The sequence below is a fragment of the Trichomonas vaginalis genome, chromosome IV (genome assembly GCF_026262505.1).
Source record: "Trichomonas vaginalis G3 chromosome IV, whole genome shotgun sequence".
Classification (NCBI taxonomy): domain Eukaryota; phylum Parabasalia; order Trichomonadida; family Trichomonadidae; genus Trichomonas; species Trichomonas vaginalis.
The window spans coordinates 5629389-5643430 of NC_067206.1; the positions used below are offsets into that span (position 1 = coordinate 5629389).

Sequence of the window (14042 nt, forward strand, 5' to 3'; positions counted from 1 at the left end):
GAAAACATATATAATTTGTGAAAAGTGAAACAAAAAGTGATATTTAAAAAGTGACACCATTAATATGATGTAAATAACAACGGTTTTGGTTTTGTCACCGGCTGGTCGGCTGGGGTTCGGTCCTCCTCTTGGGTCTTGGGCAAAATTTCTTATGGGCTAGAGGGCGCAACGCGCCTGGAAGCCCCACCTACCTGACCTCATCGTTTTATGAAATTCTTTTTATATTAACGAATGTCCACTTAGCATTGCAATTAAACAAAATTCACCTGAAATTATCAAATTATTAATAGAACATGGTGCAGATGTCAATATTAAACTTATCAACTTTTCTTTAATATCAATCATTGTTTTATAGAATTCTCTTTCTTTTAATATCAATCATCGTTTTATAGAATTCTCTTTCTTTTAATATCAATCATCGTTTTATAGAATTCTCTTTCTTTTAATATCAATCATCGTTTTATAGAATTCTCTTTCTTTTAATATCAATCATCGTTTTATGAAATTCTTTTTATATTAACGAATGTCCACTTAGCATTGCAATTAAACAAAATTCACCTGAAATTATCAAATTATTAATTGAGCACGGCGCTTCAAAAGAATTTTACCTTAGCACTTTCTAACATCCATATTTTATAAAATAAATTTTTGCGATAAAATTATTTCCAAATAGTAAATAAATTGCTATTATACTTCTTCCTATTAAAATAAAGATATATTGATTTTGTAAGACCATACCAGAAAGTGGTGTTCCTTAAAAAATTTAAGGATGCCCTCACCATGTCAGATTTTTTGTACATGTAAAACTTTTGATATACTTAAATTTAGAATCTGGTATTCTGCCATATATATTAATTTTTATAAGCTACTAACTCTAATAATATTTCTGAATAATAATTGTTTTTCACGATAAGCAGATTTGATTTATGGCCAAAATCGCACATAATCAAAATATTAATCCGTCACAATTTTTTAAATTCCAATGATATTCTACCATATTGATTATAAGGATACAAAATTAACATTCATGAAGTTATTAGATTAGGAAAATTGAATGAACTCCATTCAATTTTTTTGATTTTACTTTCAATTTTATAAAGGATATAACTCAAGAACATGTAACATCAGGAATTGTTCAAATATTTGAGTAGAGTCATTCCTTTTTGGATAAAAGCTTGACGGAACGATATTTTAAAAAAGATCTAATATGAAGAAATTAAAAAATCTAATTTTATCAAAATAACGGTTTATTCAACAGTATGCAAACCACAAAAAATTTGCATGCGAGAGAAAATTCTGGCATCAATGCTAGTAAACAATAACTATTATTCCGACCTCTGGATTTTTTTGAAAAAACGCGACAGACTTACCATCATGTTTTTTTGCATATTTGAAATGTGTATATAGTATATAATATGAGTTTCATCCTGGTTTTTTTTTCGATGAGTTTTTAAAATTTGATCAATCAAATATATTAATTTTTCACCAATGAAATACAATATTTTATAATTTAACATGAATTCATTGGTATCAACTCGATTATTTTAGAAATATAAGTATGATTGCATATTGATCTAACAATTCATGGAAAAATCTCTGGATTTTTGGTACACAGCTTTACGATATTGTACCTAAACTAGGTCGAACAACATAGTTAACAAAAGACATTAATGTGTCCCATATCTTGCTTTGTTTGGAAATTGTAAACGGCAATCCAAAAAAAGTGCTGTGCATTCTAGTGTAAGTAGAGAAAATTTCATAATTATTGTGAAATAATAATATTTACTTGCAACTCAAGTTTATTTTAGTAGAAATAAGGGGAAATATTATTCTATTTTTCAATTTTTCCACTTTTGAATACTCTTCAGAATTTCTTTGAAAATTTAAACTCATTCAACTCGACATAGAAAGCGATCTAGAGCCCCAAAGTTTTACTACAATAATAATCATATATTTCAAGTATTTTTATGGAATGTAAGGGCATCCTTAAGTTCAATAATTGATATTCATCCTATTTATAATAAAATTTATTTGAAATCAATATTGTTCAAAGAACTGGATAACAATGAATTCACTTTGAAACATAAAAAGCATGGATAAAAAATGTCTATTATTATTAAACAAATACCGTAGTTTTAATATCATAATAAATAATATTACATACAAACAAATAAAATATAAATTAAGATTAATGAGATGGCTTTGAAAGTGGGATTCTTGTTATCCGCATTGCGCCATCAAATGTGGAGAACTCTTTTCTTGGAGTTTTTCTCGAGTAATCTCTCCAGAATGGTTTTACAATTGCTCTGTTACTCACTGACTTTCTTGTACCAATTCTTTGTCTATTATTAGATATTCTTCTGTTTCTTTCTTTCCTTTCTAAAATGTATTTAAGTAGATCATCTTTTGCATTATTCTGAACAAAACTCATTGTTGCTCGTGGTGTAATTACAGAAGGATTATTCTTCATTGACTTTTCAATTTCTTCCTTCCTCTTCACAAGCAATTCTCTGATTTCTTTTGCAACTGGAGAAGCATCAGGAGGAGGCTCTTTCTCAATCAAACTCATCCAGAACGGAATATATTGCTTGCTTGTTAAGTTCTGTATTATCAATGGTGATTGACTGTAATCAGGCAAATAAGGATTATCAGTTTCATTTTGTTCAATTACATCTTGTTTTTGTATTGAACTCATATACAAATTCCTTCTTCTCGGTCTTACAATTGCAGCAGAATTTTGTTGACCTATTGGAGGTGGTTCTACATTAACAACATTTAATTGTTGTTGTTTTTCTAAATAATTAGAATTAACAACATTTAATTGTTGTTGTTTTTCTAAATAATTAGAATTAACAACATTTAATTGTTGTTTTTCTAAATAATTAGAATTAACAACATTTAATTGTTGTTGTTTTTCTAAATAATTAGAATTAACAACATTTAATTGTTGTTGTTTTTCGGATGAACCAGTATTAACAAAGTTAATATAGTCTGGATCAGCAGTGTTTTGTTGCTGAGGAATTGGAGGTGGTTTGGGTAAGAAATTCGTGATATCAGGAGGAGTTTGATCTGTTGGAGAATTCGTGAGTTTTTCGTCGATTACGGAATATTCATTCCTTTGATGTTGAGGAACAATCAAAGGTGGAGGACGAGGAATTTCATGCAAGTTATGGTTGATTTCCTCATTACTTTGCCGATTTCCGTAATAAATCACATTAAAAGGTAGTTTTTCTTGTTGACTTTCTGAATCAGTTTCATCGGAGAAAATTGATTCATTAGGAGGTGGATTTCTTGCAGAAAAAGGAGGTTGTGGATACAAAGGAGATACTTCATATCCTCCAATCATATCCTGATAAACATAGTCGTTTATGTCGATATCAAAATCATGATTTGCAAAAGAAAGAGTTTTTCTTTCACTCGACAATTTTCGACTTGAACTTGGTGGAGTCAAAGAACCAGGAACTGGCAAAAGAGTTGAATTCCTTCTTGTCAATTTCCTTGGACTTTGTCCTCTTGGTTCCGACGGAGGACTGACAGAGTTTCCACTGTAAAACAGTTTAGTGTTCATCAGTTCGTTTTCGTCAATTTCTCCGTCATTTAACAGCTTCTCTATTAGAGGTCTGAGGTCTTCCCAGCCTTTGCCGTACTCAGCAAGAACAGCGGATGGATCAATGACAATATTAGGGGGAGGCATTGTGAAGACCCTCTGATTTTTGTTGTTCTTGTTGTAATCGTATTTCGGATTGAACAACCTTTGCGAAATCAGTTGGTTTCCCCATCTGATGGGAGGAGGTGTCGGTGCCCTGCTGCGCAGATAATCAGGCTGTTGGGAGACACCTAATAAATGGGCCATTTGAGGGTCTATCTCCTTCATCCCCTTTTTTATTTTTGGCTGGTTATGAATGAAATTGTTGTTTGAAGGAAGACGAGCGGATAAAGGTGGTGGTTTGAGAATTGACCGGTCTGAGTTAGTTCTGTATGAGATCCTTCTTGGCCTGATTATCTTGTTTTTGTTTAATTCGGCTCTTCTTAGTTCTTTTGCCGAATTTGATAAATTTTCATCATTTATTTCATCAATTTCAGTCTCTTCGTCGGCTTCTTCTTCATTGAAATATGTTTCTTCGTTGTTTTCATTGTTTTCTTGGTTATTTTCCTCAAAATTATTTTGGATTTCATTTGTAAGAGGAGAAGTTTGAGAAGATTGGTCTGTTGACGTTTCATTTTGATCTTCTTCACCATGCATTAACTGAGGATCATCATTATTTGAAAATTGAACTGAATTTGTTTCAATTTTATTTGAATCAGCTTCATTTTGGACAGAATTAACTTCATTCTCTTCTTCATTTTTACTTCTGATATTTTCTCGACCGCCAATTGCTGTTTTAGGAGGAATTCTTGGAATATTATTTGTTCTTCCATGATTTTTAGTGGTTGGAGAAGAATTTCCTACATTATTTATCTTAGAATGATTCGATTTCGATGAAACAGACGAGGTTTCAGTTGAGTTAACCTTCTTTTGTAAAGGTTTTGAATTTTTCGATTTAATTTGCTTAGAAGAAGGTGGATTTGACTCCAATTTCTGTTTAGCAGACGGAATTGATGTTTGTGGACGAGTATTTTCTTGTTTCTTGGGTAAAACTTCTTTAGATTTTGTTGGTGATTGAATTTTATTTCTGTTTCTTGGAGACACGGGCAATTCATTGATATCTTCTTTTGGAGCAACTGGTTTTTGCTTTTTGGATGGTGCTCTCTCTTTCGGTTCTTCTTGAATTGTTTTTACCAATTTAATTTCAATTTTTACTTCTCTTTTTGGTGGAGGTTTATAGTCTTTGAACTCATCTTCACTATCCTCATTCTTTGTGTACAAGTCATTGATGTCTAAATCAGATTCTGCTGAAGATTCTTCTGGTTTTTCTTCTTCGACCTTTTCTTGTGTCTTTTTTGCTTTTCTCCTTTTTCTTCTTTCTTTTTTAGACTCGAGTTCTTCAACTTGGGCCAAGCTTTTGTTAATCAAATCTTGTGGACTGATTTCTGGTCTTTTTCTCTTCTTTGGCTTCTTCTGCTCCTTTTGAGGTTGTTGATCTTGTTGTTCTTGAGTTTGTTCTTGCTCTTTTTGCTCTTCTTTTTGTTGATCTTCTTTAATTTCGTTTTGATTCTCTTCTTTCTTTTCTTTTTGTTGAACAATTGGCTGTTTTACTGGATTTTCATTAGTCATTGCAGTCATTTCTTCAATTAAACGACGTTTTTCGTCATCATCTGGGTCATCATTTGAATTATTATTGTTAGAATCGCCATTTTGTTCTGATGACTTGTTTCCTGTGATTTCTGTTGTTTCTTTTTGATAACTCTTCAGTCTTTCCATTGATAATTTGTTCTCTTTTTCTAATCTGAGTTCAATTAGCTTCAATAAGTCTGGTTTTGAGTCTTTTTTAGAAATTCCCTTTAGAATATCATCCTGTTGTTCATCGTCGTCCTCTTCTTCAGGTCTAATTGAACTAACAGAAGATAATAAATCTAAAATCTTGTCAAAGTTATCAATTTCAGGTATTTCAGTATCCACATCATCACAAAATATCTCTGATCCATAAATTATCATTATTTCGTTATCTGTTGCCAATAATAAATCTCTTTTTCCATTTAAAAATTCCAATGAATAAATCGGAAGTGGTAATTCGATTCTTACAACTCCCATATAGTTGTAATCGAATATCTGTACGGTTCTATCCATTGATGAAGTCGCCCAATAAGATTCTCCAAAAGTGAATCCAGTGATCGCATCCATATGAGGACGAGGCATTGTATCTCCTCTAATGAATAGCTCTCTGTTTTTGATGTAGATTCTGCCTAAATGGCCTGTTTTGTATCCGAAATATATTTGGTCGTTGTAAAAAGCATGGATATTCGAGGATTGGAACTTCACACTTGATACAACTTGTGATCTGTTCAAGTCAAAGAGTACAGTTTCGTTCTGGTAAATGATTATCGCTAAATCAGATTCAGCATGATAATAAAAACCAACAATTATCTCTTTAGAAACTCTGAATCGCTTCAGTGATTTCAATGTGTCATAGTCATATATGTAAAAATCGGATTCTTTGCTGACAAAAGCGTAATTCCACTTTCCTTCGAATTTTACAAAGGTCATAATGTTACATTTAACGCTCATTGTGAATATTTCTTCTGCTGGTTGAACACTAGTATCAAAACTGACGACATCTCCGTTATCAAGTATGGTAAATAGCTGATCGTGAGCTACATCATCACGAATCTGGCATATCTCGTATTCCGTTTTGTTTTTTGACTGGTTAAACTTAGTAGAAATGTGAATTCCTCGGTCATATAATACTCCTATTGGCGGACTTGATGATTTCTGGGTTGCAGCTGTAATCAATGAACTATTCTGAGTTGCGTAAAGCTTAACAAACGAGTTATTTGTAAATACAACCACTCTTGCCGCATCATTATACCTCGGACTTCTCAAAATTTGTTGGCATTCACGTAAATTAAGAAGCCAGGCAGACCAAGGTATTTCAACGCGTAGTAAATTAAAGGAAAGATCTTGACAATATGCAATTTTGAGACCAGATAAGGTTCGAAAAACGAAAACCCGAGATGGAAGCTTGTCCATATTATAGCATGGGAAAAATCGTTCGGTGTATATATTAAGTAGATAGAAAATACCTCTTGAATCCATGTAAATAACGTTTTGTTCATCTAAATATTGAAGCATCAATAAATTAGGTATTGTAGATCCGATTCTTTTCTTTAAATTTCCACGAGTACCCCATATACATAGACCATTTTCTGAATCGCATGTCATATAATTTTTTCGATATTTATATTCGCCTGTAAGCTTTTTCTTTTTTGATCTTTCACACCACATTGCAGAAACACATGTTCTAATAGCTGTTGTAGGGTCAGCACTGTTCGAGCTGATAGAAAGAGTAGGATATAAACTTACAGCATTTTTCTGATTTCCATCTAAATCAAATGGACGTAATCCAGATGTTGTAGGGATTAAAATGTATTCACTTTCATAATCAAACGTTGGAGGATTTAAGATTTGAACTTGATAATCGGAAGCAAATGAAGAACGTAAAGAAATTGAGAGTGTAGGTGGTATTGATGTCTTTCTGTTATTCCAGCGATCTGAAGTTAATGTCCAAACCTTTACTCCATTACCTACTGTTAAAATTGCATGAGATTTTGGTGAATATATCATGTGAAATACGCTTATATGCTTTGAATCAATGCCTGATAGTAATAAATTTGTGCTTTCTGTATTATTGGTCTGAAACGCGATAAATTGGTTAGTATTCATTGTTAATCCAACAATGACATCTAGTTCTGGTATAAAAACGGTGGTTAAGCATTTGAATGGATATCTCGATTTTATCTCGCGTCCTTTGAAAATAACGATTTCTTTCTGAGTTGTAGCGACAAAGCTATCGCCACCTATCGAATATACTGAGTTTGTCCGTACCCGACCAACACTTGGAGTTGGTTCATCGAAAATACCAAACTGGATTTTCGAATGATCCATTCTCCAAAATATGAATAGAAATAAATTAAAATCAAGGACATACAAATTATTTAGTTGCGATTGAATAAATTAAAATATACAAATAAAGATTAAAAGGCGTAAGTTTTCAATTTTGATTAGTTTACAATTTTTTTTAATTGCATCCGCTGAACAAACAATCTTCACTCTAGAATGCGCAGAATGCAAAAAATAGTCAATATGATATATATGTTTTGGAATATCTTAATGCATTTTCGTTGTATCTCAATAAAAAATAAATTTAATTAATTGAATATTTTTCTTTATTTGGATGCTCAGATAATGAGTTTATCCACCCTTTAAGTCTGTGCAACTGTATAACCATTATGTAATAATAACTTAATCAACTTTAGTCGGATATAGCTGAAAGTTATATAAATGCAGGAAGAAATATTACTTAGTAATGTGGAGGAACAATTGAAATAGTACGTTTCAGAAAAGTCAAAGCAAGGAATGAATTTATTATACAAAGTATATCCACAAATAAGGGGTCGAGATTTTACAAAAGAAGATAAAAATTTGATTCTAGAAGATGCCGAATCACAATTAGAAAAACATAAATCGTTATCGAAGAAAATGTGCATGATTTATAAATTACTCGGTTCTAATCATTTCAATAAATTTAGTAGTAACGATCCACTTGAAAACTTACTTTATGAAAAATTTAAAGATGATCCAGAAAAAATATTGGAGGAAAAAATCAAGTGTGATAAAAAAGATTATTATTTATGAAAATAGATTAAAAGAAGTTTCCGATGTTTCGTTCGAATAATATATGATGTTTTTCAATATATTAGAAATAAGAGTTATAAAATTCTCCTATTTGTGTTAAATGGGTTGTGTAACGTTCAAACAAAGCAAATTTATATAATTTTTCTGATTCAATATCTGAGCATCCAAAGAAAGAATATCTGAACACATTCGGATTATTTTCAATTTCTCTAATTATTTGTTTTGTTCTATTTACGATGGCTTCTTGTTCCATATTACTTATACCATGGCAAGGAGCGAATTCAGTAAGCCAAATCAGTAAATTATACATTGAATAAATTTCGTTGATTATCCAATTATGATCACTGTAAATATCACCATAATAGTGAACCCCTATGAAATCAGGTTCTCTTAAATTATTATTAGTTTATTTCGATCAAACTAATGATATAAACAAATGCTTTGTTTATTCACCAATTTTTAATATACCATCCCTTACGGAATATTTTCTTTCTTTTGGTGCGAATATCAATGAAGAAAATCAAGATGGAAACAACGCACTTCATATTGCTGCGTTAAAGAATAGTAAAGAAACTGCCGAAGTTCTTATTTCATATGGTGCAAATGTCAATGAAGAAAATGAAGATGGAAACAACGCACTTCATATTGCTGCGTTAAAGAATAGTAAAGAAACTGCCGAAGTTCTTATTTCACATGGTGCAAATGTCAATGAAATAAATGAAGATGGCGATACGACACTTCATATTGCAGCATTAGGTAGGCGTGAAGGAATAGTTGAATTGCTTATTTCACATGGTGCAAATATCAATGAACAAAATAAATATGGAAATACAGCACTTCATATTGCAGCATTTAATAATAGTAAAGAAACTGTCGAAGTTCTTATTTCACATGGTGCAAATATCAATGAAAAAAATCGTAATGGAAAGACTGCACTTCATATTGCAGCATTTAATAATAGTATGGAAGCCGTCAAAGCACTTATTTCACATGGTGCAAATATGAAACTATATGAAAAGCAGACTTTTTTTTTCGTACACCCTCTCAATTTTTTTCCCAGTTTTCGTACTCATATGGTATTATTAGTGTATAATAATCTTAGAGCTTTCGCTATACTGCAGCATTAAAATATAGCTGTATTGTGATTATCTCCTTGAATTTGAGAGGATTCTAAGTTTAATGTCAAGATAATCTCAATTGAATTTAGCATGGAAGCAATATATTTACTATCGTCTGATTGCTCATGATAGATCTATGCTTGTTTTACAAAAATTTACGAAATATAATCAAAATACCGTATCACAGGAAGTTGAATAATAATAACTTTTAAAAAATTGTGTTTTTATATGGTTACAATTGGTAGACTTTATAATTATGAGTAGAAGCTCTATGTTTGCTCAGAAATATGAAATATAATCAAGATTGAAGGATGAATATAATTGTATGAGTGTAAATAAGTTGATAAAAGCATTTGTTGCATACTATATCTCTATGTTCTTGCAATTACGTACTCAAATCTGGATAATCTCTCACTTTTGTTCCGCAATGTGACATTGGGAACAAAGTTTCCGATCTGAGTACATATTTGCAGGGTCTTACAATGGCATCCTGCAATTACGTACTCAAATCGGGAGAATCTCTCACTTTTGTTCCGCAATGTGACATTAGACATTTGATTACCGAAAGGAGTTTACATTTGCAATATACTGTCATATCATATTGCAATTATAAACCCCTTTCGAAGAAAGCTAATTTTTTTCATATCTCAATGTTGCATTAGAAATTAGATTATCGAAAGGAGGTTACGAGTACAATGTTATACCATATAATATTGCAATCGTAAACTCCTTTCTAAAATATCTTCTTTTCAATATAATTTAATTTTCTCATTCTTCTTTAAACTAGTAAATTTTATTCACAATTTATTCTAAATCATAAATATTCATGTTTAGTAGAAACGTTTTTTTAACTCAAATCGTTTTTTCTTATCAAATTTTACATTTTTTCTTTTTATTTTCAGTTTTTTGAATTTTTTTAGGGATTTTTTATTCAATTTCAATGTAATTTAATTCTCTTACATATGTATTATAATTTTATTCATCTTTAAATTTTTAATTTTTGAATAGATACGATAATTATTCATTCAATTTTTAAATGAATGTTTTGATGGGACGAGCTTACTGATAATAGACTCATCCCATCAAAACATTCCCTTGAAAACTCTTGCCTTCATCGAGGCCAGAGCAAACAATTGATCTCCTCAGAGCCAAGTTCCTCGACGGTCTTCCTCATTAGGTTCGATCCGAGAGGAACTTAGCTCTGAATGAAATTCACAAGCTCTGGTCTCAGGAAATGCCAGAGCTTCGCAAACAATCCTTGGGGCTGGTTTCCTCAAAGACCGCCCTGATTCGGGGCGGCCGGAGAGGAATCCAGTCCCAAGAGAGTGCCCATACGAAGCTCTGGCCTTAGTAGTGGCCAGATCCTGCAAATACAATCCTCAGGCCCGAATTTGAGAGAGATCGTCAACATCATTGACGATCTCCCTCAAATTCGGGCCTGAAAGAAAGAAATACACAGATTCTGGCCTCAGAAAAGGTCAGAGCTTCGCTTACAGTCCCCAGGGCCGGCTTTCCCAAATGCCGCTCTGACCCCGGGCGGCAGGCAAGGAATCTGGCCCTGGGATACTTACCAAACGAAGCTCTGGCCACAATAAAGGCCAGAGCCTGCAAGATCAATCCTCAGGGCCGATTTTGAGGGAGATCGTCCACATTATTGGCGATCTCCTCTCATATCGGTCCTGAAGGACTTCAAAATACAGGCCCTGGCCTCAGCAGAGACCAGTGCTTCGCTTACAGTCCTCAGAGCCGAGTTCCCTGAGATTGTCCAGATCACGGACACTTCTCAGCGGAACTCGGCTCTGAGAAGCAACAAATACTAAGCTCTGGCCTCAGCAAAGGTTCAGGGCCTCACTTACAGTCCTCAGGGCCGGATTTCCCAAATGCCGTCCTGATCTAGGGCGACAGGAGAGGAATCCGACCCTGGGAAACAGCAAACCCGAATTTCTGACCTCAACATGTGTCAGAGCCTGCAATACTAATCCTCAGGGCCGAGTTTGAGGGAGATCGCCCACATCATTGACAACATCCTCTTATCTCGGCCCTGAAGGACATACAGATACAGGCTCTGACCCTTGTTGAGGTCATAGCATCTCTATAAAGGGCAGTTTTTCTATGTTCTTTCATTTTCTGAAAGATCATAGTGAAAAGGCTCTCTGATGCTTTATTGTTTAAAAATAGTACATGCTTGAGATTATAATTTTGCAGCAAAATTATTGATTGCATGCGAAAATTTGATCTCAATATTTCAAACATGCAAATTTAGGGTTTACCCGTTACAAATAAAATATTTGCTTAACAGAACTCTATTTATAATGAATAAACACTCTTTTTTATATAATAAAATATTTATTTCATTATCTATAATAATTGAATAAATTTATAACATTAATTGTACTTACAATAACAAGTACATATCATTCTCATATATGCTTATCTTCAAAACTCTATTTTAAAAAAGATGCCTAATTGCATATGCAATAAAAATCAAGTTTTATAGATTAACACATTGAAATTGTACTTTGCACAAAACATTATGCTTGTGCTTGTAAAATCTTTTAAACAATTGTGAATAATCAAATATGATATTTGATGTGATATATGTCTAGACCAGAGATTGAAATATGAACAGGAGAAAGACAAGTTCTGATCATAGGCAAACATTGGACATCAAATACTATGCTCTGTAAAAAAGTACGAAAACTGGAAAAAAATTGAGAGGGGGTACAAAAAAAGTCTGCTTTTCGTATCGACTCTGCAAATATCAATGAAAAAAATGGTTATGGAAAGACTGCACTTTTTTAGCAAAATGGTGTGGTTGTGAAAAAATAGCCGAATTCCTTATTTCGCATGGTGCAAAAGAATAGTATTCTTATTTAAGATACTATTCATTATTTTTCTTGTATTTTCGAAGATGAATTTTGTTAGGAATAAAAAAAATAATAAAGCTCTTCTCACTGATTCTATACACCAAGCACTTAAAGATATGAGCTCTCAATTTTCGACCCCCAATATACGTTTATTTTAGTTTCGGCATATTAACATGAAGCACGAGCCAAACCCTTAAAGACGTGTCCTCTAGTTTTGCCAACTCTTTCATATATTGTAACTATTTTCAGGAAAAAACGCAAATTCAAAATTAGAAATTCACATTTAATCGAGTATAGTATTAAATTACTATCTTTCGTACACGGACCAAGCAACAACTCAAGGTGCATGCTCATTACAGACAAAATCCCCTCTAGTGCACTTAAATTGGGTGAGTTAGCACCAAACAAGCCATAAGTTAAAGATCTGAACTTGCTCCAGACAATGTATCACTTTAGTTATGAATGCACCAGAAATCCGTCCCAAACTCATACATTTCTACGCTAATCACGATAATAAATATACTATTTTGTACTTTTTACAATAAATCTCTCTTTGTTACACTACAAAATCAATGTGCATTTCGTTGCACCAGTTTTGAATCTTGTTAAATAATGATTTTTGTTACTTTCATGATACAGTCCCATTTATAGATCCAAGGTGATGTGATTTTTGCATCCCTGGGATGGACGATACACCCAAAGTGTCACCTTTTTTGGGATAACATGAATTTTAAATATCATGAGAGTTCTGCAAACCATATGCACAATATCTATTCAGCCTGACTTCTTGTATATATGAGTTAGACTTCTTAAATATTGTGCTTGGGGCGATATAAGCATTTCCGAGATTACCATCGTGCTCTATAGTATGCTACTTCTCCCTGGTTCTAGCTCAGTTCCAAGGATATTGGCGTTCAAGGATTTGGCAAGGTCCTTCCGAAGTCTCTCATTCGATGAGAGATTTCGGAAGAATCTTGCCTTAAAGTACTCCAACTCTTGTTCTTTTGTTCCTAAATAGTGAGAAAAGTTATTTGACTACTTAAGGTAGAGATTATCCGAGGTCCCTCATTTGATGAGAGGCCTCGGATAATCTCTGCCTTAAAATTGTACACTTGTAGTCCATGAGAGTGTAAGTATACATTGATAGGACAGCTTTCTTCTAAAGTCTTAGATTTGATGAGAACCTCAGAAGAAAACTGTCCTATTTTATAGTAAAAGGAGTTTCAGGAGCTCCAAAGCTCCCTTTCGTAAGGATTAGGAGCTTTGGAGCTCCTGGTTCGTAGATGTGTTTCGCATCTTTCATCAGCAAAGGACATTTACCATCTGGGACTCTGTTGATGGAGACTCAGGAGCTCCAAAGCTCCCTTTAGTAAGGATTAGAAGCTTTGAAGCTCCTGGTTCGTAGACGTGTTTCGCATCTTTCATCAGAAGAGGCCCAAATGGTAAATAGCCTCTGCTGATGAGCTTCAGGAGCTCCAAGGCTCCCTCTCGTAACGATTAGGAGCTTTGTAGCTCCTGAAGGTAAGGTAGGATTGCTCTGATCTCTAATCAGTAGATGCCATGCCTCATTATGAACTCTACTGACAAGAGATCAAGAGCTCCAAGGACTCCCTTTTTAGTTAGTGGCGTTCTCACCATTTAGTAGGATTGCTGATCCTACTAATGAAGTGATCACTTAGTATACGTTTTGAATAAATTGAATTTTTTTTAGAATTTAGTATTTTTTATAGACATCACATGTATATTATAAATACATAAATATAT

At 33.1% G+C, this 14042-nt stretch overlaps 2 protein-coding genes across 2 annotated transcripts, besides 2 other annotated features; one reads left to right on the plus strand and one right to left on the minus strand.

Annotated features, from left to right (window-relative positions):
• The first annotated feature begins 768 nt into the window (after positions 1 to 768).
• Positions 769 to 1986: a mobile genetic element.
• A 140-nt stretch (positions 1987 to 2126) lies between these two features.
• TVAGG3_0036270 (WD40 repeat-like family) lies at positions 2127 to 7564 on the minus strand (the record flags this gene model as incomplete). The annotated part of the gene is made up of 1 exon (XM_001325519.2): positions 2189 to 7543. The coding sequence occupies one exon, from the start codon at positions 7541 to 7543 to the stop codon at positions 2189 to 2191; it is 5355 nt and encodes a 1784-aa protein (XP_001325554.2).
• Positions 7565 to 8667: 1103 nt separating this feature from the next.
• On the plus strand, positions 8668 to 9420 carry TVAGG3_0036280 (myotrophin family; the record flags this gene model as incomplete). Its single annotated transcript, XM_001325518.1, has 1 exon — positions 8668 to 9420. One exon carries the CDS (start codon positions 8668 to 8670, stop codon positions 9418 to 9420), a length of 753 nt encoding a protein of 250 aa, XP_001325553.1.
• Positions 9421 to 12924: 3504 nt separating this feature from the next.
• Positions 12925 to 14042: part of a mobile genetic element that runs on past the window's edge.